We start from the raw sequence: 24,813 nt of genomic DNA, 5'->3' as shown, positions 1-24,813 counted from the left end.
TATTCTAATAAAATAATATTAATTTAATAATATTAAAATTTTGAAAATTTGGATGATATATTATCTAAATTAAATTTTTGTATGTTAAATATTATCCCCTAATCTAAGAAATATATCCTAAAAAATAAAAAAATGATGTTAATAAGATGATAAATATTATCTAAATTAAATTTTTGTATGTTAAATATTATCCCTTAATTTAAGAAATATATCCTCACAAAAAAAAAATAATGTTAATATAATTTTATTTAATGAAAAGAATGAATTAGAGTCCTGATAGTATACTATTCCTTTTTAGTTATTTAAAAATCTAAAATTTTAATAAAATTTCTACAATTTGGTGAAATTACGTGGTGCAACCACGGCGTCTAAACCCAACTTTTATTATATATAATATGATATAATATGATATATATATATATATATATATTTTTCCCTGAAATGCCATATATAGGTTTCACAAGTTTCCTGCAAAAAAGAATGAGAATCAAGATATTCCTCACAATTATCATTATTACCCCCAGTAACCTGTTTTATTACCCACTGCTCTATGAATGGTGTTGATATATAGACTTCATACAATAGCTTCGATAATAATATCTTCTCTTTTTTTTTTTTTTTAAGTAATAGCTTTGATATTAATATCTAAGTCAAACCATAAAGCTCTAGCTAAGGGCAAGAAATGAAGATATCTTCAAGAGTTTCATTTTCAATATCACATAAAGGACAGTAGGTATCTATAGAATTTTTCCCTCAGTTCAGCTCTAACAAGCAGTGCCTGATTACAAACCTTTCAAATTTAAAAAAGAAGAAAAACTTCTGTCTACAGAGAAGGAAATAGCTCTTCCAAACTTCATATTATCATGAGCTCTATAAGGATAGATCAGCTTGTCTTGGAAGGCCACATTCTAGGCAGTGAAATCTTCAAGATTTCTTGAGCACTTCGAGGTTTGCTTCTGTTAATTAAATCCACTCTCCACCTCTTGCTTGCATGAACTATCAGATCATTCAGGAAAATTATTCAATATGCCTTTACCTCTTACTTTACACCAAGCACTACTGTTACTAGCAATGGCTTCACCCTTAGCAACTCTCCATTTTGCTTCTGTAAGATCAATATCCTTGCCCTATACTCTTCCAGCGCCAGAACTCATAAGGTTAACCCTGCAATCAAGGATGGAGCTATTCCATTAGCATTTAACAGTAAGAGCTCATTTGGTATTTCTGTTGGAATTAGAGTTTCATGCTACAGAGGTTTAACCATGATAGAACTTTTGTATTAAAGAGCTAGAAAGTTGGAGCATTTACCAAACTACAGTTATAATGTGCTTTAAAGCTATTACACCTAATACTAACCAAACACAAAAAGTTTTTAGTATTCAGATATATTTAGCATAAAAAAATGCTACTAATTGTCACTATTTTACTTTATAAAGACTTATTTTCATACTTGAATCCCAATAATTCAATTAATAACCAATTTTAATATAATTATAAAATTCTCCAAAACATGAGGCCATACAAGTCTGTCCAAAGTGATTCCTAGTTTGTCTCACTCCTCAATTTGTTGAACACATTGTCACACAAAATAGTCTTCTTGATTCTCACTCTAATATCTTTGTCATTCCACTCTAATTTTCTTTCCACAAACAAAACAGCTTTTATGCATGTTTTTTATCACGACACAACGTATAAAATAAGGAAAAAACCCTCTTGTAGAGACAGAGAGTGAAATAGCTTGGATATCATTTTGGAATATACTAGAAGTTAAATACTACTGAATGACCCCAAGTCAGTTCCAGTTAAACATTTGAAATTATGACACCATGGCATGGTGGGAGATCCATGGCTTGCTTCAATAACTCATTATAACTGGCTTCTATCACTCACTGCAATCGAACTGTTCATTAATTTAAACTAAAGTTAAACCGATAGCCACTAATAATCAATTTAAAAATAGTAGCACCATCTGTGCAAAGTGTTACTATTCTCATTTGCTAAAGCCTAATACGCAAACAACATTCATGAATAAGTTTGTAACCTCGTTAGGAAAGAATATTGATTTAAAACAGAAACCATATATTTGCTGAGTGGTTAGAACAGGGCATACCCAAACAACCTTTAAGGAGCCTTTGTTGTTTCTTCAAATAATCAGCAACCCAGTTTCATTTTCCTACAGTCACGGATACAAGTTTCACATTATGTTACCACTTATAAATGCATAAGACAAATGAATGCATCCAAAATCATCAAATTTTCATGTTTTACTTTCCAACATCAAGTATGTCAAGGAATAAGAAATTGTTGAATGATATTAAAACTCCAAGCATAACAACTGAAAAATTACTGCGTACATTTTTAAATCATATCAACAGTCAACACTAAATTAAGCTCAAGACTGACCGTATGTTATATAGATACATTAGGTGATCAATCCTATTAAATATTATTACGATTCAATGGTGTCAACCCATTGAATTTAGTTCAAAATATTCATACTTATAACAGTAGAATAATAACTGTCTCACATAAGCTAAACAATGGCTATCAACGTCACATTTTCAACAGTGTCAGCCATCAATATCAGATGGTCAGATCTTCGTGCCTCAACTTAGATATTTGTCAAATTCTTGTACTATGAGCTACAAAGAAGAGGAGCGAAACTCTAGTTATAAGAGATCAAAGTAACCAATTTTATCCCATTTTAGCTCTAAATGGGTGATCACCGTTGGCACCGTTTACTTAAACTTCTCTCATAGATGCGTTATTGTTTCACATGGGCATAATGGCCCATCTATTCAAGAAAAACTTTGCTTAACATTGCATCATCAAGGAAAAGGCCAAATTACAGCTAACACATCTATGCTAACACATTAATGTGATGCATGCTAGATGTAACTGAAAACCACCAATGGGATCAAATACTAAAAGCAAGTGCAAGTATTAAAAAATTGTAGTTGGTGCTGTAGGAACATGTTCTCCCCACATTTGGGAGATAATTATTTTTATCAGAAATTTAATAAAGATCCCTAACCATTTAGATGTATTCAACTACTGATTAGTTAATTAAGGCTAGCACGCCAATACCCTGAGCATTCACCAAAATCCTAATGGGTTTCAAAGCACAAGAATGGTTCAAGTAGAAGAGTGAGTTGCTTGTACAAAGATTAAAAATCACTACTCTAAACTAATATGGAAAATCTTTTGAATGTCTTTATGCATTAAAAGATGAACCACAATGGAAGAAAAAATTAGGCCAACAGCACTATTTTGAAGCCCAAGAAACTGGGGTACCACTACTACCTATCATAAATACCATTCTAGCCAAAGATATTGGTGACCTATAAAAGATAAGCACCAATTGATCTTCCAGTACTCATAGCATTTACCACATAAGAATTACCTTTTAATCATAAATGGGGAATTAGGGGAGGAGACAAGATATCTCAACCATATCCAATGAAGGGGCACCAAAAACAAGAGGAACCCAATATAAAAAGGGTTGGATCAATCATCTATAAATTGTGAATCATGGCCAAAAGCCAATTTCTATTATATATTGACAATGATCTAAACAAATAGACAGATTTTCAGCCCTCGGGACACTATTAATTTACAACACATAAATGCCACATAACAACAGTAATATCCCCTTTGACATAGACTACATTCCAAAAAGTTACTAAAAATTTAACAATAATATATAATAAATAAATAAAAAGGTTACTGAAGATTTACCGATCTCCCAAGCCTGCAAGAACCAAGAAATAGAGCGAATATTAGATAACAATCACATAATGATATAGAAAGTTATCAGGTATGAGTGCAAACATAGCATTAAAGCTTAACCTTGTTAGCAATATTGTTGGAAAGCCAGTCTAGCCCTCATACAAGCCCTTTGCTGGCACATGTGCTACGGAAATAGACCCTTCTGAAATAGCCTCAATCAGTGGATACCAAATTTTCCATATGTGGTAAAACATGAGAGAATGTCAATATGCTAGTGGTTTTGTTGACAGAGGGAGTGAAGACCAAGCGTATCAGTGATTTCAGCAAAATTCATGCAATTGGAAGATCCTACTTGTTTGCAAAGCAGCACAGCATTCCTCAATCCAACCTAGGCATTCATTGAGCAACATTATTATGGGCAAGAAAGTTTCAACAAAACTCTGACATGGTGAGTAACTAAATGTGCTACTTGCTTACAATTAGCAATGTAACACAAACAATTTTAGGTCCTTTATATTCTATAAGATGAACAAGGGTATATATGTTATTAACTTCAACAAAAAGGTCAAGTTAGAATAATGCATAAACCAAAGTTATTATAAAGAATTTGAAAGAGGCAAATTCCCAAAAGTGTTGAAGGGTGGTAGTAAAAGTGTTGTTCCCAATTTATGGGAAATTGATTTTACAAATCATATAATTGACTTGTAGATAACTTTAATTATTACTACTACAATGTCAAAGCATTCAAAAGAGGAAAATTCATATGATTTCAACACTCATTTTTAACTGCAAGTAGGGATAAAGTTACTCATACGATATCCATATGACCCATGATGAGGGAAAAGAAAAGATATGGATAAATAAAAATACACGAAACTAACTTCAAGAGACTATCTGGTTTTTTACTTTTGTTTTAATTTTGTAATCAAATATAACATATATATAAATAAAAACAACCACAAAAAATGCCACACTTTATGACAACACATAATATTAACTTCACTTTGGCCAAATTTTGAAACAAATATATTTATATATATATATATATATATATATATGAAAATAGGCTCAAAGAAACAACATGATTGCATGATGACTTGCAATGAAAGATCAAATAGTTAGAGGAACGAACAATCATCAAACGTTTAACAGAACAAATAGTCTTACACACATAAATGAAAAGAAATATCATCTTGTAGAACGTATAAAATTTATTTGAAGCAAATACACATCACTTACGGATTGACTTTTGATGGGTAAAAATACGAAATTTGTCCTTGATCTTGAGAAACTACAAAACCTTCAAACAAACTTTTGAAAAAATTCTTGAATGCTCTTATCTACTTGATTAGATGACAATAAGCCAACTAACATAGTTGCAGTGGTCGAATTTGCTGAAAAACCTTTATCCACCATTATTTGGAGATATTTCACTGCCTTTGATGGCTTGTTATGTTTTAGGAACCCTTGGATGATTCTGTTATACGTACGATCGTCAGGAGAGCAATTGTTCCCATCCATTTTCTCAAACAGTTCACTTGCTTCATCTATCAGGCCCTCTTTGCAAAGCCCTTTGATCATAACATTGTATGTTGAGACATTAGGTTGCAATCCTTTGGTAGGAAGGCGATCAAAGAGTTCTCTTGCAGTCAAAAGTTCTCTGGCATTGCACATACAATCAATTAAGATATTGTGAAACACAATATTATGGTCCAAATTGTTGTCTTCCATCTCTTGAAACAATTCCATTGCCTCAGCAATTTGTTTGTTCTTACAAAGGCCATCTAACAAGACAACATAAGTTTGAAAATCTGGACGTTTCCCACAAGCTTGCATCTTATGGAATAGCTCTAGTGCAGCTTGAGGTCGCTTCACCCGGCAAAACCCACCTAAAAGAGTGGTGTAAGTCACAACACTAGGAGTCACTCCCTTGTTGGACATTTTATGAAAAAGACTCATTGCATCATCAATTCTTTTATTTTTGCAATACCTGTTCATCAATATGTTATAGCTAACAACATCTGGTGAACAACCCCTCTCAACCATCATATTAAATGCCTTGATTGCCTCATACATTCTGTTTTGCATACAGTAACCATCAATCAAAGAATTATAAGTGACTATATTAGGCTCAATGCCCCTTTGAATCATCACATCAAAAACTTCCTTTGCCTCTTTTAGCTTCCCCTCTTTGCAAAATGTGTCCACCAGTATGCTAAAGGTATGCACATCTGGCATTATCTTCCTTTGCACCATCTCATTCAACAAAGTAGTAGCCTCCCTCCACTGACCAAAATTGCATACACCTTGAATTAAGCAATTGTAAGTGACAAGGTCTGGCTTAATGCCTTTACTTATCATTTCAGACAAAAGTTTCAAAGCATCAGTTACCAATCTATCCTTACACAAACTATCAATGATTGTGTTGTACGTGGTCAGATCAAGTACAAAATTCCCTTTTTCCATCTTCCGAAGCAAGCTAATAGCCACATTAGTCTCACCAATCTTACACAAACCGTTGACTATCGTCCCACAAGTAAATCTATCAGGTTCATACCCTTTCTTCTCCATTTCATCTACCAACCTCACAGCCCCATTAATTTTACCCTGAAGACACAGCCCCTTAACAAGCGTGTTTAGAGTAGTTTGGCATGGCTGATAACCAAGTTTAAAAATTCTTGCTAAGATCGAGAACCCAAAATCTACACGGTTTAAATGGCAGAAGGAATTGATCAAAACATTCAAAGTAAATAGATCTGGAGCAATTCCTAATGACCCTATTCGTTTAAATAGAGTAATAACTACTGGGTAATGCTTCATTCTTGCAATGGCAGCCAACAATCCAGTAAAATCGACAATGGAAGGCAAAGGGTCCATGTGAAGCATTTCATCAAACAGGTCTAAGGCATGATCAAGATTCCTAAAGGTTCCAGATTTGCACTGACCTCTCACAGATTCCAAGAACTGATTCTGATTAAGGCTTTCCACATTTTCTCTAAGACTACTACTACTACTATTACTAGTTCGAGCATGAGTAAGAGTAAGAGTAGAATAATTATACGTAAGAGCATGAAATGGAAAGCTTGCTCTAACAATGAAATGATTGAATATAAAAACTAGAGAGTTTGTTGATTTAACAGTAGCAGTACCCATTTTCCTGAAGAAGAAGAAGAAGAAGCAGCAGCAAATCTGGTATTCAGGTTATAGACTCGGGTCGGGTTTGGGTTGAGTGGAGCTCCGAAACTCTTCAAAGGAGAAAGCTTGGTGGCGGGGAGGGACAAGAAAGAGATATCACGATTGAATCTGTGAGAGAAGAACCGGGTCCGGAAGCAAAAGCCGGGTTTGAACTTTGAGCTTTTTCCTTTAGTGTGTCTTTTTGAGTTTTTACTTCAACAATTTATGAATTTAACAGGTTACAGGGTCTTTTAAGAAAAATAATTAAATATCCCAAAAAAAAAATAACATTTAATTAATTGGGAAGGTTTTTTTTTTTTTCTTTCTTTCTTTTTTTTTGGATAAATTCAAAAGTTAAAGAGAGAAAGGAACCAAAGTAGACCGAATAAACCAAAATGAATTGAACTAACCGAAGTGGACCGAACAAATTAAAGTAGACTGATGATGTAGCTTAGCAAGAAAGTTTTTTTTTTTTTTTTTTTTTCCTTTTTCTTTGAATAACTTCAAAAGTTAGAAAGGGGGGATCAGCATAGACCACAATGGATCGTATGGACTAAAATAAATTAAATAGACCGAAGTGAACCGAATGAACTGATATGGACCATTGATGTAACTCAATAAGAGTGTATATTTTATTTTCTTTGGATAGATTCAAAAGTTACCGTCTTAGAGAAAGAAAGCGGTGAACTGAAATGAATCAAATGGACTAAAAGGAACTTAATGATCTAATGTGGACCGTTGATATAGCTCAACAAAAGTATGTGTTAATTTTTTTGGGATAAATTCAAAAGTTACAAAGTCTTACATAGAAGGGGAACAAAGTAGACCGCAATGGACCGAAATGAACTGAATAGATTTAATGGACCAAATTAATCCGAATGAACTGAATTGGAATAAATTCACGTGGCCAGTAATACTCAGCAGTTTTATTTGGTAGTTACCTGAGTATGTTGGAAAGCATATAATAAAAAGGCTTTGACAGTTGCTTCAGTACGTTGCACTAGATATGATCGCAAGAGGGGTTTTCTTTTTTCTTTTTTGGATAGAAAGATGAGAAATTTTGTAGATAATAATAACTTAAACAAAAGACACATCAACCGTTCAAATGGTACTAAAAGAAAAAGGTGAATACTCAAGCCATACAATAGGATCAATAATCTCCTTAGCATACAAAGCTAACAACATAGCCACATTATTGCCATCAATAGCCACCAGGTAGAGAGCATGCACATACTAGTACTTCTCGTGAGTTGCAAGGTTTCATAAACCAAAATGTCCATAAATTGGCCTTAGAGGAACTATTTTCTTGTTAAAAACCATACAATCCTTCGTCTGCACATTCAAAGATAAAATCATGGAACCAGTGTCTCGGGCAAAGTTGGAGTCAATTGCACCTATCAACTTCAAGCTTTGACAGGAATCCACCATGGATAATCTTGAACTTCAACATGCTATAACCAGACCTTGTGAATCACAGATAATAACACCAAGAAGAAACACAATTAAGTTCTTAGAAGAAACCAAATCCCAGGTTCAATTTGTAACACCATCTGAAGGAGGTTGCCAGTTCTGAGAAATCTCCGGCAGAGGTTAAAACCTTGCACTTGCCCCTGCACTCGTATCTTATGTTGAAAATCATGAAAAAGCTGTCCACTGGACTGAATCAAATAGGTAAAATCAACAACTCTCCTAGCATGAAAAAAAAAAAAAATAATAATAATAGAGAAGTTCCATCCATACCATATATTTCAAGCCATAATAGCAAAAATACTGAGATCAGATCTGTCCAGTTTAGATGTTACATGTTAGCTTGGAAACCAACTCCTTAAAATCAGTCTCGTACCAGTTATGCTAATGAAAAACATTTTTCCAAGCAGATTAAACATCATTGGCAGCATTACAAGACAAAAGAGCATGGAAAATAGTTTCTTCATTTGGCAACACATTACACACTGGACATATGGCATCAAGTCAACAGGAATTCCATTACAAGCCAAATTCTGCATTGGGGGCAAATAATTACTCATGGCTCTCCACATGAATATCTTGACTTTTTGAAGGGATGACTAAGGAACAGAATGTATTCCACAGAAAAATGTTTCGAAACTCTTGGAGGATCAATCGATTCAGACACCCTTGCATCCGTATAAAGCACTTAAACCAGAGAGGTGAGTGTAGGTCGCCACTATTCACCCCAAATTTTAACGTCACATCCTTTACCAGAGCTCCATCTCAGACCTTGCTGAAGTCATAAGCACACAAAATTGATCATATTTTTAAGAGTAAATATGGACCTATAAATTAAAAACAAAAAGAAAAAGCCCACCATTTCCACTCAATCACATATTCCTAAGCGTCAAAATATTGGTATATATTTTTCATGGAATAATTCACAACTAACAAGTCACATTACAATATATTTCAGAATGATTGCTACATATTACATTAATTTCATTTTATCCTTTGACATATTATTAAATATTGAAATTAACCAAAATACCTATTAGCGACTTCAGTTGATCCTGCTACAGTTACATTTCAATATAAATCTTAATAAGGATATAAGAAACTGCAGAAACAAGCAAGAGATAGATATTAAAATGTAACTGTAGCAGGATCAACTGAAATCGCTAAGTAACTATGCAGAAATATCAAATTACAACCCTTTTATATCAGACAAACTGAGGAGGTTACTTAAATGGCTAAGTAACTTGCTACAATAAATAAGCTACTGATTAAGCAACCAGTTTTCCTTAAATTCTAAGACTACAAAATATCTTATTTGTTCCACAAGATAACAAACTAAGATTAGTAAATATGATTCTACCGCAAGTCAAGCTCCTACGTCGGCCCTTCTTCCATTCTATGCCAAAAAGAAATCAGTTTTCTTCCTTTATACACTTTTTAAAGCACCACAACATCCACAAAAACATTGGATTTCATGATCACCACAGCATCAGGTTACTTTTGTACCTCAATGCAACCAAAGTTGCTTATCTTCTAGTCAATGGACAAAGAAGCAACTTCATTAAGTCGACAAGCAATTCAAACTACACTAATTGAAAGTCAATCAGCACTATTACCACTTGATTTTAATAGTAGTAAATCTCTAATGGAATAATTATAATATCAAAACCCATAATGCTCTATAACAGACATTACTTAGAGGCTTAGAGATATTTCTAAATATAATAATGCACTACAACGAAAAAAAAAGTTGCATAAGATTAGTGTCTCTAGAAGAAGAACCAAAATCACCCAAATTCTTTTTCCGTTATTATCACTCATTGCAAAAATACGTAGCAAAATGTTCCATTGAGTATCACAATAACATGAAAGAAAGGTAGAATCTCAAAAATTATTATTATTATATTTATAATTACATGCACTTGGATGACCACATTAGCAATATTCAGTCCAGCGATCCTCCAACCTAATATTATAATATCATGTATGCAAATCAATACCAACCAAGCCATCCTAATTAAATAAAAAATCCTCTTCCAAAAAAAATTAAATAAAAAATCAAAATCCACCATCACTACATTCACAATATTATAGAAGAAAAGAAGAATAAAATTGATTTAAACTATGAAAATTACATTAAATTAAACAAAAACTACACATAACGTGTAAAGAGCACGATGGATGATTCCTTTTAGTTTGAAACTACCAAAATAAAAATGAAACTACCATGCTGCTAAACATATTTTATGATTGAAAAGTATATACCTACACTCAATAAAAAGTCTTCAATTCAAGCCTTATCAATTATCATTCCCATCAAACACCAAATTCTTTTAGAACATATTTTTTTAGGGAAAGCAAATAAAAATACAAAATACAAAACTTATGAGGATGCCAACCAATCTAGCAATAAATGTGCTAAATCTGATGAGGATGGTGCCTAATTTAATGAGGATAATGGAGAATCTCGAAGCTAATTTGCACACATGACATCATACGTTTGAGTGGAAGAACTATTGGACATAATTGGCATAATCTTCAAATTCAGCAGATAATTTCACAAAAAATGCAAGATGCATTCTAATATTTACAACTTATATTTAAAAAAATCTTTATAATCAATTTCACCTATGAATTAAAATTAACCAACACAAAATAATAATAAAAAACATCTCTATACAATAACAAAATTTATTTTTATTTTTTATATTTACAAGCTTATGAACTAAAACAAAAATACAACCATGCAAAGCACGGGTTAACAACTAATAGGACAATACAAAACAAGTTAACCTTAAAAAACAGCCTTTGATGTTTAAACTAAACCTTGAATTCTAATTTATTTTTTTTTTTCATATATATAATTTAAAAATTATGAAAAAGCTACAAATACATCAAAGTTATTATTATTATTTTAAATATAACATTTTTAATAAAAGCATAATAAACATAAATATACGTTTTGTTTTAATAACATTAACATGAGCATGTATATTTTTTTTATCATTCAATTTAAAAAAAAAAAATCAAAATCTTTATATACTAAGAAGTTTTTTTTTTTTTTTGTTTTTTTGAGGAGTATACTAAGAAGATTTGGAAAGTTAGTTAGCCGATCTCTCAATTCTCTAAATTACTCCTAATACTTATCTAACATTACTTTAAACAAATAAGCAAATGAGAGTATACAAGTAACTAGGGAGATTTTTTTTTTTTTTTTAATTGAGTTATATTATAGATTCCCTTTAACTTCATTTTAGACATCATATCTACTTGATATTATGAAATAGTGTTTTTCAAAGCACATAGATATACGTTCAAGTATACAACAAACATATGTTATCATTGGGTAGAAAAATCAAAATATAAATTCAACACAATCCATCAATCTCAATGTGAGGCTGAGTCATCAACTTCCTTGTATCCTTGGGACACAACACTCCTTTTACTCTCACTTTTGTACATGGACCCCAAAATGCTATATGAATTACTGAAAACATTGTAATGATTTGAAAAGATAAATTAAAACATTTGTGCCAAATGCACACTAGCGAATAAGTTGGTTCGGAGCATTCCATTTCTTTTTAGTAACATGGAGAAATAATAGTCACTTTATATGGAAAAAATAAATAAAAGGGATGAAAATTTTCAAAATTTGATATAAAATTATAGAGTTATCATAAAAGTCATCAGCTAGAAATACAGAAGCCAACTGAAGTTGACCTCCGTGTAAAAACCCAATTAGGATAGAAAATATCCAATTAAAAGGACTTTGCTATTGCGACTCAATTGAAGTTGACCTTCATTGCATAGGTCAATCAAGATAGAAGATATGTATAAGCTTTCTTCTTGATGTTCAAAGAAAAGAGAGGGACAAATGGGTCAAAGTTAGAGTTCTAGCCTAGATGGGCCCTAAAATAGACATTGAAACCTATTTGTGTTTTAAGAAATTAGAAACAATCTTCATGGAAAATTTTCCGAACAACAAACACACTATCATGCACATAACCAAGACAAAAGATCAAATTTGATGTTGATGCATTGGTACTCAATGAGAAGGACACCGCTATTTGAGTCATGTTGTCGATGGCAGCCACGGTTGCTCCCACACCAATTGTGGTGGCACCGTAACCGCATTGCAAATCTTGTAATAATTACTATATTTAAATATTATATTGAATAAAAATAATAATAAACATAAACATGAGTTTGTATGTTTCAAACTCATGATCATCCTCATGCTTTCCTCCAAAATGTCAATTCCAATTTAAAGGATGATTTTCAAACTCATTTCAAAGATGAATAATTTTTACCAAAAAAAAAAAAAAGAAAAGAAAAAGGAATGATAATGACTCAAAATATACTAGGTTAAACTAAGGAACATTCAAAGCCTGATTAGGTTGTCCAAGCACTATGTCACTAGTAGTTCCATCAAGATTCGTCACTTGGTATTTCCATTGCTGGAAATGAGGATATGTCTTGTAAAGGAGTGCTTGGACTCTCTACATTGCTAGAAGGACGAGGGAAAATCCTATCAGAAGATGAACTTCCAAGGTCGTTCCTATAGGCCTAAATGTTCAAATTTCACAAATCCAAAGATGGAAATTCAAAGAAAGATAGAAAAAGATTAGTGACACTCTACAATTGCTAGCAAAGCGTGTTGGTGTGGGTGTGTATTCCAAATACTTTAATTATTATTTATTTTCTAGTCATTGGAAATTAACAAGTAAACTAGCCATTGAGCAATCATGGGTAAAATAATTGAGCGTGAAGTTTTGCCAAGTGGCACATTCTATTTAAAGAAAATTGAAATATTCTTAAGTGCCACATTAGAGATAAAAACAAATTAAATATTGATTTTTTGTTTCATTTGGTTCAATGTTTCAAAACTTTTCTAATTAAAAAATAAATATTCTTTGCATCATTTAGTTCAATGTTTCAACTTTCAAGACTCTTCATCCATCACATATACACACAAAACTCTTTGCATTTTAACTCACTATTTTCACCTCTTTCACTTCTACTTTTTTATATATACCTACCCATAGTCATTCATGCCATCCCATGTTAAATACATACAAACCGAAAACGATATTGATTACCTTCAATCTTTCAACGACACCTACCTAGCTCTAACATTGTTATTTCATCTAATTCTAACCCATATAAATTGGCTACAACCAAGGAAGGGAGACTTGCATTTTATAGAGTGACAACGACAATTACGATTTTGATGTTAAAGTCGAACGTTGTGGATTTGTGGGTTTTGTAAATGATGTGATTGACTGTAGATGTTTGAGATGTGTATTGTGTTTTAAAATTAAAGAGAAAGAAAAAAACACATTCTATATCAACTTTTATTCTATAACATTCCTCTAAAGTTGTTTTTTTATATTTTACTTCTCATTATTTCAATTGAATAACTATAATGGAATCATGTGCAATTTATAATTGTTGTTCTTTATGATAAACTTATTACGAATAAAGTTCTATAATAATTATACTATAATATATATACACAACATTTTCCAAAACTATTTTACATAAAACATTACAATATTATCCATGCATTGCACAAGTAACGTACTAGTTATTGATAAAGAAAGAAAACCTTGTGCTCATGATGATGAACACAAAGGATCATAAAAATACAAATAAATCAAATGCTATGGCTAAGTGAATTTAGAAACTCAAAAGTATCAGAACAATATGAAGAACCCCAAGCCCTAGACCAATCAAAGAGTTCGAACAAATAACTAATTTAATTGATCCAAAGAGCATTCAATATCCTCAATCGAATAGCAATTCCTTTCCTTCCAAACTACCTACATTAAACAACTTGGCACCAAGTTCCACACAACCAAGCCATGCTTCCCCAACCAATTCCTCCAACTAAACAATAAGTTCCCAATAGATCCTGGCATGACTAAGTGAATACCAAATAAATGGGCACCTCCCCCCACAAAGCATAAACAACTTCACAATGAAATAAAAGATGTTTCATTGTTTCCCCATTTCTTTGACACATGCAATACCAATTCGCTAAAGGCAAACCCCTCTTCATAATCCGACTTATTACCTCCATAACCAGAAGACATAAGAGAGGTGATAATGAGTCGCCCTGTCTCAAACCCTCAGAGCTGCCAAAGAAATCTGCAGGGAACCATTTACCAACACGGAGAAGCGAATAGTAGAAATACAAGCCTTAATCCACCTCTTCCATCTCTCCCCAAAACCCATATGATCTAGAAGATAATATAGAGTATCCCAATTCAAATGATCATAGGTCTAGTTCACAGCAGTGAGCAAGGTCTTGTTCACTTGTTGCATCAGAGTTGTGGTCTCCATGTGAATAAACTCCTCCACAGTTAGGTTCCTACGGTTACAAAAAAAAAAATCATTAGTTCTAACTGGCAACAAAGATCTGCTTTACAGTGGTCTGATAGCATAGTCATATACATACAATTTATAATCTACAATGACTAATGGGTTAGTGGGCTGAAACTTTTTACCAAACTCAGGTGATTTGAACTTTGGAATCTAATGGTGGAAAATAGAATGGATGGAAGTGAAAACTTTTTGTTATGAAGGAGATCGTCATTCTATTCAATAAGATGAATGTCACTGCTCCTTATGAGCCTCTTAGTTCCTTGATTTATGACAGCAATGGCACCATTTCAACTTTCTCACAAAGTGTCAAGAGCTTTTACTATGCTTTGGTCTCCATTTACATGAAAAACATACTCTTCATTCTCAAACATGCAATGAAACCACTTTAGTCCACTTGATTGAAGAAATTCTCAAACATGCAATGAAACCACTTTAGTCCACTTGATTGAAGAAGCGATGACGGCATTCTGTCACAAAAGCAATTAACTATCCATCCAGGCATCAATTGATCTTGAAGAATTTACTTATTAATTTGACTTCAATCTAAACCATCCAAAGATCATGCTGTTTCACAATTGCCTTGATCATTTGATGATATACAAATCTGATAAACCACAAAGATTTGCATTTTGTGTATTGCAGCTAACTGGCTTTTTAAATTTCTAGTATAATTTAGAAGGCCAGTTACTTATTAAAAAAATTTACAATGCAAGTTTGTCTTCAGATACATACCTGTATAATAAAACCAATGCCATTATAATTGGATCACTCTACGGATTGCACACTATGTTTTGAAAGATGCTAAGCACATGAAAGAGTGTCTAAGTGCACAGGAAAAAATGGATCCCACAATAATGATCTAGCCAGCTCTCCTACCTATTCCATACAGATGCAATATGGTAATTATTCAATGAAACAGAACACTTGGTATCTTCAGTGCATCAAGTATAGTCTTGTAAAATTCATCACAAAGGATAAGCTATTAAAAATTTAAAACACACCACTAGCATTAACTACATCTTTTTCTTTTAGAGGAGATCTAAGATTGAAGGCATTAGGAGTTCTTCTACCGTTTGAAATAATAAAAATTATAATTAAAAAAAATACATTAAACTGCATTTTAGGATTATTATGCATCAAAAAATGAAGAGAATTACTAATTCTGTCATAATTTGTTTTAACAGATTCCTCCACGTGAGGGAAGATGGTGCAGAAATAATCCTTTCTGGTGCAAAAATAGTATCACCCTAAAATGATTTATCAAAGACCTTAAAAAAATATCATTGGTATGGGACCTTAAATTCAATTACTGAAATAAGTGCATGCATCATATATCTAAGTTGGTTCATAAAAAAAATGGATTGATTGGTTATAAATTTGAAACTAAGAGAAGGAAAGGATAAAACGACCTTGCTTTGGCCAATGTGTGGATTCTGTTCTAGCATGGTGAATATACCATTCTTCCTAATCTCCTCAGTCCTCACTTCCGTCACCCTCGGTAGTTGGTATGTCTTTCCTCGTTTTACAATTCTTGGAAAAGATGTGTATAAGAAGCGTTTCACACCCATTGGGTGCAATACATTGCATATGCAAGATGGTGGATTTGGGAATTAGCCTGTTAGAAACATAGACTGTGGAGAAGCAAATCATCTGAAGACACCAAAGAACTATGATTTCAAAATCAATATACCAATCTGAAAATCTTCTGGTGGTAATGTCAGGTTCAAATTCTCAGCTATTAGCATGTACAACATATGTATTGCATCCATCCCGCTATGTTTTCTCCCTATTTTACGTGTAACTATATAGTATGAATTGACATGTGCGGTTTAGCAAATAATTAGATGCTTTAATGAACATGTCCTTAAGTTAGTTCAATCAATGGCTAAACACACAACGAGAATGAATTCAATGTCATTTGTCATACACATTCAGACTTAAATAATCAATATAAAAATATCAACAGAAGAAATGGAAAATAAGTTATTTTAAACTACCAAGAAAAAAGAGTACCATGAGAATCGCCCAACAAAATTGTGTTCATTCCATGCGCCTCTTTTTTCTGTCTAACTCTGACATCTGCATTTGCCTATCCTACTTTGTTAACCTGGATCAAAATGGTGACATTTCACAGCCACAGCATATGATCCATCTTCTGTAACGTCACCCGTTTCACAACCACAGTGAACCCATTCTCCAATACCCCTAGAACAGTGCATTTCCTTTCCCTGCCTAAAATTGGTCACCAAAGTAAATTTCATTATAACATCCCAGGCAAATTTCTATGGAAAACATATTTTGTCAAAACAATTGAATAAAACCATTTTTATTATCCATAAACAATTGAAAAATAAACAGCAAGCAAAAATATCTTCCATTAAAACTCTTTTGCTTAAAATTAATAAACCTACCTTGCATCCCCATTAATTAGTAATGCTGCATTTCATTTATTGCAAGGCTTATAAAACTTAAGGCAGCATATACAACAGAAACAGCTACTATCTTTTGATTTTGTTTTTTTATTAATTTTTTTTCAATTCCCTACATCTGGAAGGGTAGCAAGCCTATCTAGGAATATCTTTGATTCTTCAGATAACCCTACTCACCTTGCCTTCATTTGAAACACTCAAATCAGCATTAACACTGAATGTGATTACAAATTAATATTAGATCTTGTTTTTTAATAAGAAAAAATTAGATCTCCTTGGATCCGGGTGATTCATGACCTAAGAACAAACATCAGACCTCTTGTGATTAGTAAGGTTAATAAGCATCTATGTTATTCATTTAAGAGAGTGGACTCACGATCACTAAACTATGATGTTACATTCTACTAAACAGCAATCTAAGTTGCCTATCTCATAGCCAATGGACAATGAAGCCTAGAAAACTATCAGCAACTTCCTTAGGATGACAAGCTAACCAAACTACGCCATTCCAAATGGGTTACCAAGTCCAATATTTGTACAACGATAGAAAACATATGAAACATATAAGCTAACAGTACTAACACACATAAAAAATTTATTAAATTTAAAAAAATAAAAATAAAAAACCGATACATTACTTTGAGCATAATATCCGGGTCATTATTCCAAAACCTTTAACATGCAACCCACAAATTTAGTTTAATTGAGTTGAACACTTCAAAACTTTAATTCAATAAGAAACAGGCAAAAATTATCAACAATCCCAGGCTCTACAAGAAATATTTTGCAAAAGCTTTGCATAAGCTGAGGTTTGAGATAAATATTTTAAAAAATATGTTCAAATTAACAGCACTAGTGCAAAATATAATTGGAAGGAAAGATCGCAAAATTAGAATAGCAACATATGACCCAGATGCATGAAAAGATATTTCACCTTGTAAAAGTATAAGAATGACTTGCAGCAAATATAGCTGGTACTTGCAAATTGACCCATTAATTAACACAATCTCTCCTGAACAATCTCCTTTGATCTTATTGAACTCTCTGCATTGCCAGGCATCTTCAAATGGGGTTATGCTTCCTAGCCTAAAATTGAGAGAAACTCAAAGTAAATAAAAAATAGAAAGTATGACTAGTCCATTTGAAACATGTTGGTGGGAGGGACATCAGGTTCCCCAACATGGGGTTTAAACATTTCTAATTGTAGATTTTGAAAGCCCCGCACCTACCACATTGGTATATTATAGTATTTTCACATATAAGTCTTTTTGGTATATGATAGTACAAGAAAAATAATAGATCTACTATACTCAATTGACCTCTACTGAATGGAAGGGGCTGAGGATTGAAGGAACCAAAGAAACAAAACTAATTACTATAAATTTCAAAGATAAACTCATTTAGTTGTGTAATATAGAAAAATAAATTAAAATAATTAATAATTGTATTATTGCTTTATAAAAAAAATGCTATCTTATTTACCATCAAATGAATAAAGGTTCAAACATCCATAGTAACTGTGAAAAAGCACTAAGTGCAAACAAGACAAGAATCAGAATTGTGAAGGATGGACACAATTATGAAATTCATACTAGGTTTTGACTGAAAAGAATCAAAAGATTTGAAACAGAACATAACTTAGACTGATTGACATTTTAAAGGACTACATTGTTTCAATCCATTCTGGTTTTAAAACAATGGCCTAACTAGCAAGCACATATATCTTGCTTTAACATTAAATTTGATTTTTAGCAAATTGCAACCAAACTACATTTGTTCTGAATGAGGATAAGTAAGAAAGATGTAGGACAAGGAGCATGAGAAACAAACTCATTGATGATCTTACTTGGTCCAGCATCTAATCATTAACATTTTTAAGATCAGCTAAGGTAGTGGTAACAGATTAGGCGCATATCTATATCAGGTTAGATATTTAGGCTATATTGAAAACTAGTTTTACATATTCATAAATTGAGTGTAGCTGGAAAAGATAAGATTCGAAATGAGGAAATCCGCTTAAAGATAGAAGTGGCCCCCCTATTGATGAAAAGATGAGGGAGAGTCACTTGAGATGGTTTGGTCATGTTCTAAAATAGAGATACCAATGCACTAGTAAGAGAAAGTGAGCTGATTCAAGTTGAGGGAAGGAAAAAGGATTGAGGAAGACCAAAAATAACATTAGTAGAAGTAGTAAAAAAGGACATGTTAATTAAGGAACTAACAAACAGCATGGCTTCAGATAGAATAAAATGGAGGAAAAAAATACATGTGTTCGACATTAACTAATTTGTTGAGGATCCATAACTAACCCTAAAATTAAATACTAAGGCTTTGTTGTTGTTGTTGTTGTTGTTGTGCAATGACGAGAATTTTGAATAACGGTTGGAACATTGTAAAAGTGACTAGGGTGAAAAAGAAGAAGATACACAAGTATTCTTAAGTATAAAACCCAAGAGGGATGTATTACACACCCACAGGCAAGTCTGGCTATAAGTTACAACCCTTTCAATAGGCTGACTAAGTGACTAGTCTTCCTTAAATTTCAATATTACAAGATGACTCATTCGCTCCACAAAATAATAAACTTAGTGAATATTATCTTACCATTATTCAAGCTCCTTATCACCCCATATTCTGTTCCAGACCAAATCAGAACTAGTTTTCTTCTATTATAAAATAGTAGATGTATTACAACATTTAAAGCGTTTACTACATGAAAAGAAAAAAGCATTGGACATCATGATCGCAAAACAATGAGGTTACTTCAATATCAGAACACAACCTAAGTTGCTTATCTTCTAGTCAATGAAAGGAGAAGCAATTTAAGTTATTCAAACTATTTCCAAGTCCAATCATAATAAAGTCCAAGACAACCTATGATACTATGGCATATTCAAATCAGAAACATGAGAAAGATATTCACTGCACCTTATCATAGAGAGCAATATATAAATTTCGAGCATAACATATATTTTTATTGAAGAACATTGATGGAGTCATGGAAGATTAACATGCTATTACTTTGCAAATTTGCCTATTCAAGAATTATTTTATTGGGTCCTCGTATGAAGTCCAATTGAAGTGAGAGTCGTGCCCTTTTATTGGTCTAAGTATGAGTCTTTTAGGGTTAAAACAGTTTTTTTTAATTTGGGATTTTATTTTATTAGTTATGGTCAGTTTTATATTGAAGGGCAAATCTGTAATTTCATCAATTATTGCGAATTAAGGGTATTTTGGTAACTTTTTTGAGTCTAGAATCTTCTAGGGTTTTAAGTATCTTAGGGTTTATTTACTTTGGGTCCAAGTTAGTATTTATTAGGTTTTTTAGTAGTCCTAATACTAGTAGGATCCTATTACTAGGAATACAAGTAAGAGTCTTTATATATATTGTGCTCAATGAATTCAAAGAAAACATGATGAGTTGATTAATAAAATTGAGTGTTATGAGCAATAGTGGTGCGGACACCACACGATGACACATCTGTGGAGATTATCTTTATCATTTATGTTATCTTTATTTGGGTTTATCTTTAGTATTGGATTAGTATTTGAGATTGTTAAGATTATCGTACTAGTATTTGAGATTGTTTAGGATTTGTTTAGAAGAGTTTATCTTTATCATTATGATTCCTGGAAGCTGTATATAAAGCTTCAGACGGTTCCTTTTGTATTTGACAGATTATTATTATTATTGAGATTATTTTCATTAAATTGTTTGGTGGTGATTCCAAACACCTTAGGTGGGAAGCCTAAGGTTTTACGGTAGGACTAATCTAGGTGGGAAGCCTAGGTTGTCCTGCATCAACTTGGTATCAGAGCCCAAACCCGATCTCCCCTTTTAGCAACCAAAATCACGACTGACATCCCACACCCACACTCACCATCAACAAACGAATTCATGCTAGTAATCTTAAGTATAAGACTCAGGCTGATTTACATCGACGTCATTTAGACTTTGATGTAGGAGATTATGTTATGATTCGTATCAAACCTGAACGGTATCCTTCAGGAACCGTTAAGAAACTGCAGGCCCGCAGTGCTGGCCCATTCAAGGTATTAAAGAAACTTGGACCTAATGCTTATGTGATTGATATACCTTCAGATTATGGTATTAGTTCTACTTTTAATATTGCTGATTTACTTGCTTTTAAAGGTCCAGCAGTTATTCCCTATGACCCTTTTGATGATCCTCTCTCTTCTTCTTTGGCTAACCCTATCCCTAGCCCTACACCATCTTGTTTCCAAAAGGCACATAAAGATATTATTGATGTTATTTTGGATGAGCAGTCTCTTTTCACTAGGGATGGAACAGTTCAGCGCTTCTTGGTTCGCTGGCGAGGACGGCCTGATTCTGACTGTACATGGATCACCAGAGAGGAGTTGCAGCAGCTTGATCCTGCTCTTTTGGAGGCTTACTTGGATACACTTGCTACCACCTCATCTCTACCTCCTATCACTCGCACATATGAGCGTCGACGGAGGCGCCATGCTGATCCAGTAAGCTTGTGGCTTGATGGAGTTTGTTCTGATGTCACTTGATCCTTATGAGCTTTACTCGACGGGGTCGAGTTTCTCCCACCCCAGGGGAGTTGGTGCGGACACCACACGATGACACATCTGTGGAGATTATCTTTATCATTTATGTTATCTTTATTTGGGTTTATCTTTAGTATTGGATTAGTATTTGAGATTGTTAAGATTATCGTACTAGTATTTGAGATTGTTTAGGATTTGTTTAGAAGAGTTTATCTTTATCATTATGATTCCTGGAAGCTGTATATAAAGCTTCAGACGGTTCCTTTTGTATTTGACAGATTATTATTATTATTGAGATTATTTTCATTGAATTGTTTGGTGGTGATTCCAAACACCTTAGGTGGGAAGCCTAAGGTTTTACGGTAGGACTAATCTAGGTGGGAAGCCTAGGTTGTCCTGCATCAAATAGGCACATTGGCCTTTGTTGTTTCTTTCTCATTCTCTCTTTCTCTTCTTTCTTTCTAAGGTTACTGTTCACAAGTAATGTTCACACAGCCCCTAAACAGCCCTAACTTCTCTCTAATTCTTCTTCTTTCCTAACCCTAAACCCACCACAACTAAACTTAGACAAATCTAATTTGTCCTACATCAAACATTTAACATACAACTCCTAAATTCAATTTAATTTTAATTTGATGGAACATTTGAAATTCAATTCAACCAGCCATTGGCTGTGTAAGCAAAAAAAAAAAATGCCAGACCTTCTAGGAATAACATTTAGCATTACCTTCAAATCAGCCAAATTTGAAGTAGACATTTATGAAAATAGGTTTTAAGTAGCAACATGAAAGCACAACAATATTGCAATGAAAGATCAAACAGTTAAAGGAACAAATAGTATTGCGCACAAAAGAAATATCATCTTGTAAAAGTATAAAACTTACTTGAAGCAAATATACCGACTGGTGATGGGTAAAAATATGAAATTTGTCTTCATCTTGAGGAACTTCAAATCCTTCAAACAAGCTCCTGAAGCAATTTTTGAATGTTCTTATCTACTTTATTAGATGCTAGCAATTCAACCAACATGGTTGTAGTGATTGCGTCAGCCGAGAAACCCTTGTTAATCATTATTTGGAGATATTTCATTGCTTTTGATGTCTCATTATGTTGCAGTAATCCTTGGATGAGGGTGTTATATGTGCGATCATTAGGTGAACAACCGTTCTTATCCATTTTTTCCAACAGCTCACATGCTTCATCTATTATTCTATATTTGAAAAGCCCTTTGATCATAATAGTGTAAGTCCAAACATCAGGTTGCAACCCTTTGGTGGCAAGACTATAGAAGAGTTCTTTTGCAGTCGTAAATTTCCCAGCATTAAACAAACTATCAATCAAGATGCTGTAAATCACAATATTATGGTCTAACTTTTTGTCTTCCATCTCCTGAAACAATTTCATCGCCTCAGAAATTTGTTTGTTCTTACAAAGACCATCTAACAAAACAGCACAAGTCTGAAGAGTTGGATGTATCTCATAAGCTCGCATCTTATAGAACAGCTCAAGTGCATCCTGAGTTCTTTGTAGTCGGCAAAACCCACCTATAAGAGTCGTGTAAGTGACAACATTAGGAATCACTCCCTTTTTAGAAATTTCATGAAAGAGACTCATTGCATCATCAATTCTTTTATTTTTGCAGTATCCATTAATCAATATGTTATAGCTAACAACATCCGGCAAACAACCCCTCTCAATCATCAGATTAAATATTTTGACTACATCATCCATTTTGTTTTGCAAACAATAACCATCAATCAAAGACTGAAAAGTGGTTGTGTTGGGCTCAATGCCTCTTTGAATCATCAAATCAAAAACTTTGTTTGCCTCTGCCAACATCCCCTCTTTGCAAAGCGTGTCCAACAATATGCTAAAGGTTTGCACATTTGGCGTTATTTTCCTTTGTGTCATCTCATTCAACAAATAAGTAGCCTCCTTCCACCAGCCAAAACTACATAGACCTTGGATTAAACACGTGTAAGTGACCAGGTCTGGCCGAATGCTTTTACTCAACATTTCCGAAAAAAGATTCAAAGCCTCAATTACCAATCTATCCTTACACAAACTATCAATGATTGCACTATAAAGCACCACATTAAGTTCAACATTCCCTTTTTCGATCTTCCTGAGCAACCCAATAGCCACACTAGTCTCACCTGCCTTACACAAACCATTAACTATCGTTCCATAAGTAATTACATCAAGCTCATAACCTTTCTTCTCCAATTCATCTACCATCCTCACGGCTCTAGCAATGTTACCCTGAAGACACAGCCCCTTCACAAGAGTGTTTAGAGTAATACAGTCCGGCTGATAACCAAGTTTCAAAACTCTTGCTAAACTAGAGAACCCGAAATCAACCCGGTTCAAACAACAAAAGCAATTAATCAAAACATTCACAGTATAAACATCAGGAGACACACCCAATGACTCCATTTGCTTAATTAGAGCAACGACTACCGTGTAATGCTTCATTCTTGCAATTGCACCCAACATGTGATTGAAATCGTCAATGGAAGGCAAAGGGCGCATGTGAAGCATTGTATCAAACAAGGTTAAGGCGTGATCCAGATTCCTAAAGGCTCGAGATTTGCACTGATTTCTCACAGATTTCAGGAACTGATTCTGATTCTGATTATGGGTACTATCCACATTTTCTCTACCACTACTACTATAACAACTACTACTAGTTTGTGCATGAGCAAGAGTGGAATAGTAATAACAATAATAAGTTAGAGCATGAAATGGAACAGTCACTCTAATAATCAAGCGATTGAATATAAACACAAGAGCTTTTCTTGATTTAGCAGAAGCCGTACCCATTTTTTTTGCAGAACGCGAAGAAGAAGGAGAAGAAGCAAACAATTCGGGTCGGGTTTAGATTTCGGTGTGGGTCGAGTACTTCAAAGGAAGGAGGCTGCTTCGTTTTGAGACTGATGGGTGGTCAATACATGGAGAGTTGGATTGACTGACTTGGCTGGCTGCCTCCCACCCGCACGCTAACCAGACAGAGGCACACGGTGCTTTCCTCTGTAACACAAGTGCACAACCGTAGTTGTTGTTGTTGTTCTTTTTTTCTTAATCATACTTT

General features: G+C 33.4%; 2 protein-coding genes across 20 annotated transcripts; both read right to left on the bottom strand.

Annotated features, from left to right (window-relative positions):
- Positions 1-689: 689 nt before the first annotated feature.
- On the bottom strand, positions 690-7,117 carry LOC126716871 (putative pentatricopeptide repeat-containing protein At1g12700, mitochondrial). Of its 5 annotated transcripts, none has more exons than XR_007652308.1 (5): positions 6,879-7,116; positions 3,850-4,117; positions 3,739-3,751; positions 2,111-2,173; positions 690-1,164 (listed from the first exon to the last, which is right to left on the bottom strand). XR_007652308.1 is itself a non-coding variant. In XM_050417898.1 (5 exons), exon 1 carries the CDS (start codon positions 6,880-6,882, stop codon positions 5,032-5,034), a length of 1,851 nt encoding a protein of 616 aa, XP_050273855.1. In that variant the 5' UTR covers positions 6,883-7,117; the 3' UTR covers positions 690-1,164; positions 2,111-2,173; positions 3,739-3,751; positions 3,850-4,117; positions 4,969-5,031. The 5 variants fall into 5 exon arrangements, 4 of the variants coding, with proteins under 4 accessions (XP_050273855.1, XP_050273857.1, XP_050273856.1 ...); XM_050417898.1 differs by having other exon boundaries at positions 4,969-7,117; XM_050417900.1 differs by having other exon boundaries at positions 2,120-2,173; positions 4,969-7,117.
- A 1,951-nt stretch (positions 7,118-9,068) lies between these two features.
- Positions 9,069-24,792, bottom strand: LOC126716870 (putative pentatricopeptide repeat-containing protein At1g12700, mitochondrial). Of its 15 annotated transcripts, none has more exons than XM_050417892.1 (7): positions 22,607-24,792; positions 18,121-18,272; positions 16,771-16,989; positions 16,167-16,407; positions 15,490-15,633; positions 14,447-15,243; positions 9,071-9,145 (listed from the first exon to the last, which is right to left on the bottom strand). In XM_050417892.1, exon 1 carries the CDS (start codon positions 24,543-24,545, stop codon positions 22,680-22,682), a length of 1,866 nt encoding a protein of 621 aa, XP_050273849.1. In that variant the 5' UTR covers positions 24,546-24,792; the 3' UTR covers positions 9,071-9,145; positions 14,447-15,243; positions 15,490-15,633; positions 16,167-16,407; positions 16,771-16,989; positions 18,121-18,272; positions 22,607-22,679. The 15 variants fall into 15 exon arrangements, 14 of the variants coding, with proteins under 14 accessions (XP_050273852.1, XP_050273849.1, XP_050273851.1 ...); XM_050417884.1 differs by lacking the exon at positions 9,071-9,145 and having other exon boundaries at positions 13,919-14,743; positions 14,880-15,243; XR_007652307.1 differs by lacking the exon at positions 9,071-9,145 and having other exon boundaries at positions 13,919-15,243; positions 24,542-24,792.
- Positions 24,793-24,813: the final 21 nt, after the last annotated feature.

The sequence above is a fragment of the Quercus robur genome, chromosome 3, assembly GCF_932294415.1.
Source record: "Quercus robur chromosome 3, dhQueRobu3.1, whole genome shotgun sequence".
Lineage (NCBI taxonomy): Eukaryota > Viridiplantae > Streptophyta > Magnoliopsida > Fagales > Fagaceae > Quercus > Quercus robur.
The sequence above is the reverse complement of the archived record's forward strand: the minus strand, read 5'-3'. Positions and strand labels throughout refer to the sequence as shown.

What these genes read in the sequence shown, in the direction of transcription:
- LOC126716870 (XM_050417895.1), bottom strand. Translation starts at nt 24,545, where the DNA reads ATGGGTACGGCTTCTGCTAAATCAAGAAAAGCTCTTGTGTTTATATTC.
- LOC126716871 (XM_050417898.1), bottom strand. Translation starts at nt 6,882, where the DNA reads ATGGGTACTGCTACTGTTAAATCAACAAACTCTCTAGTTTTTATATTC.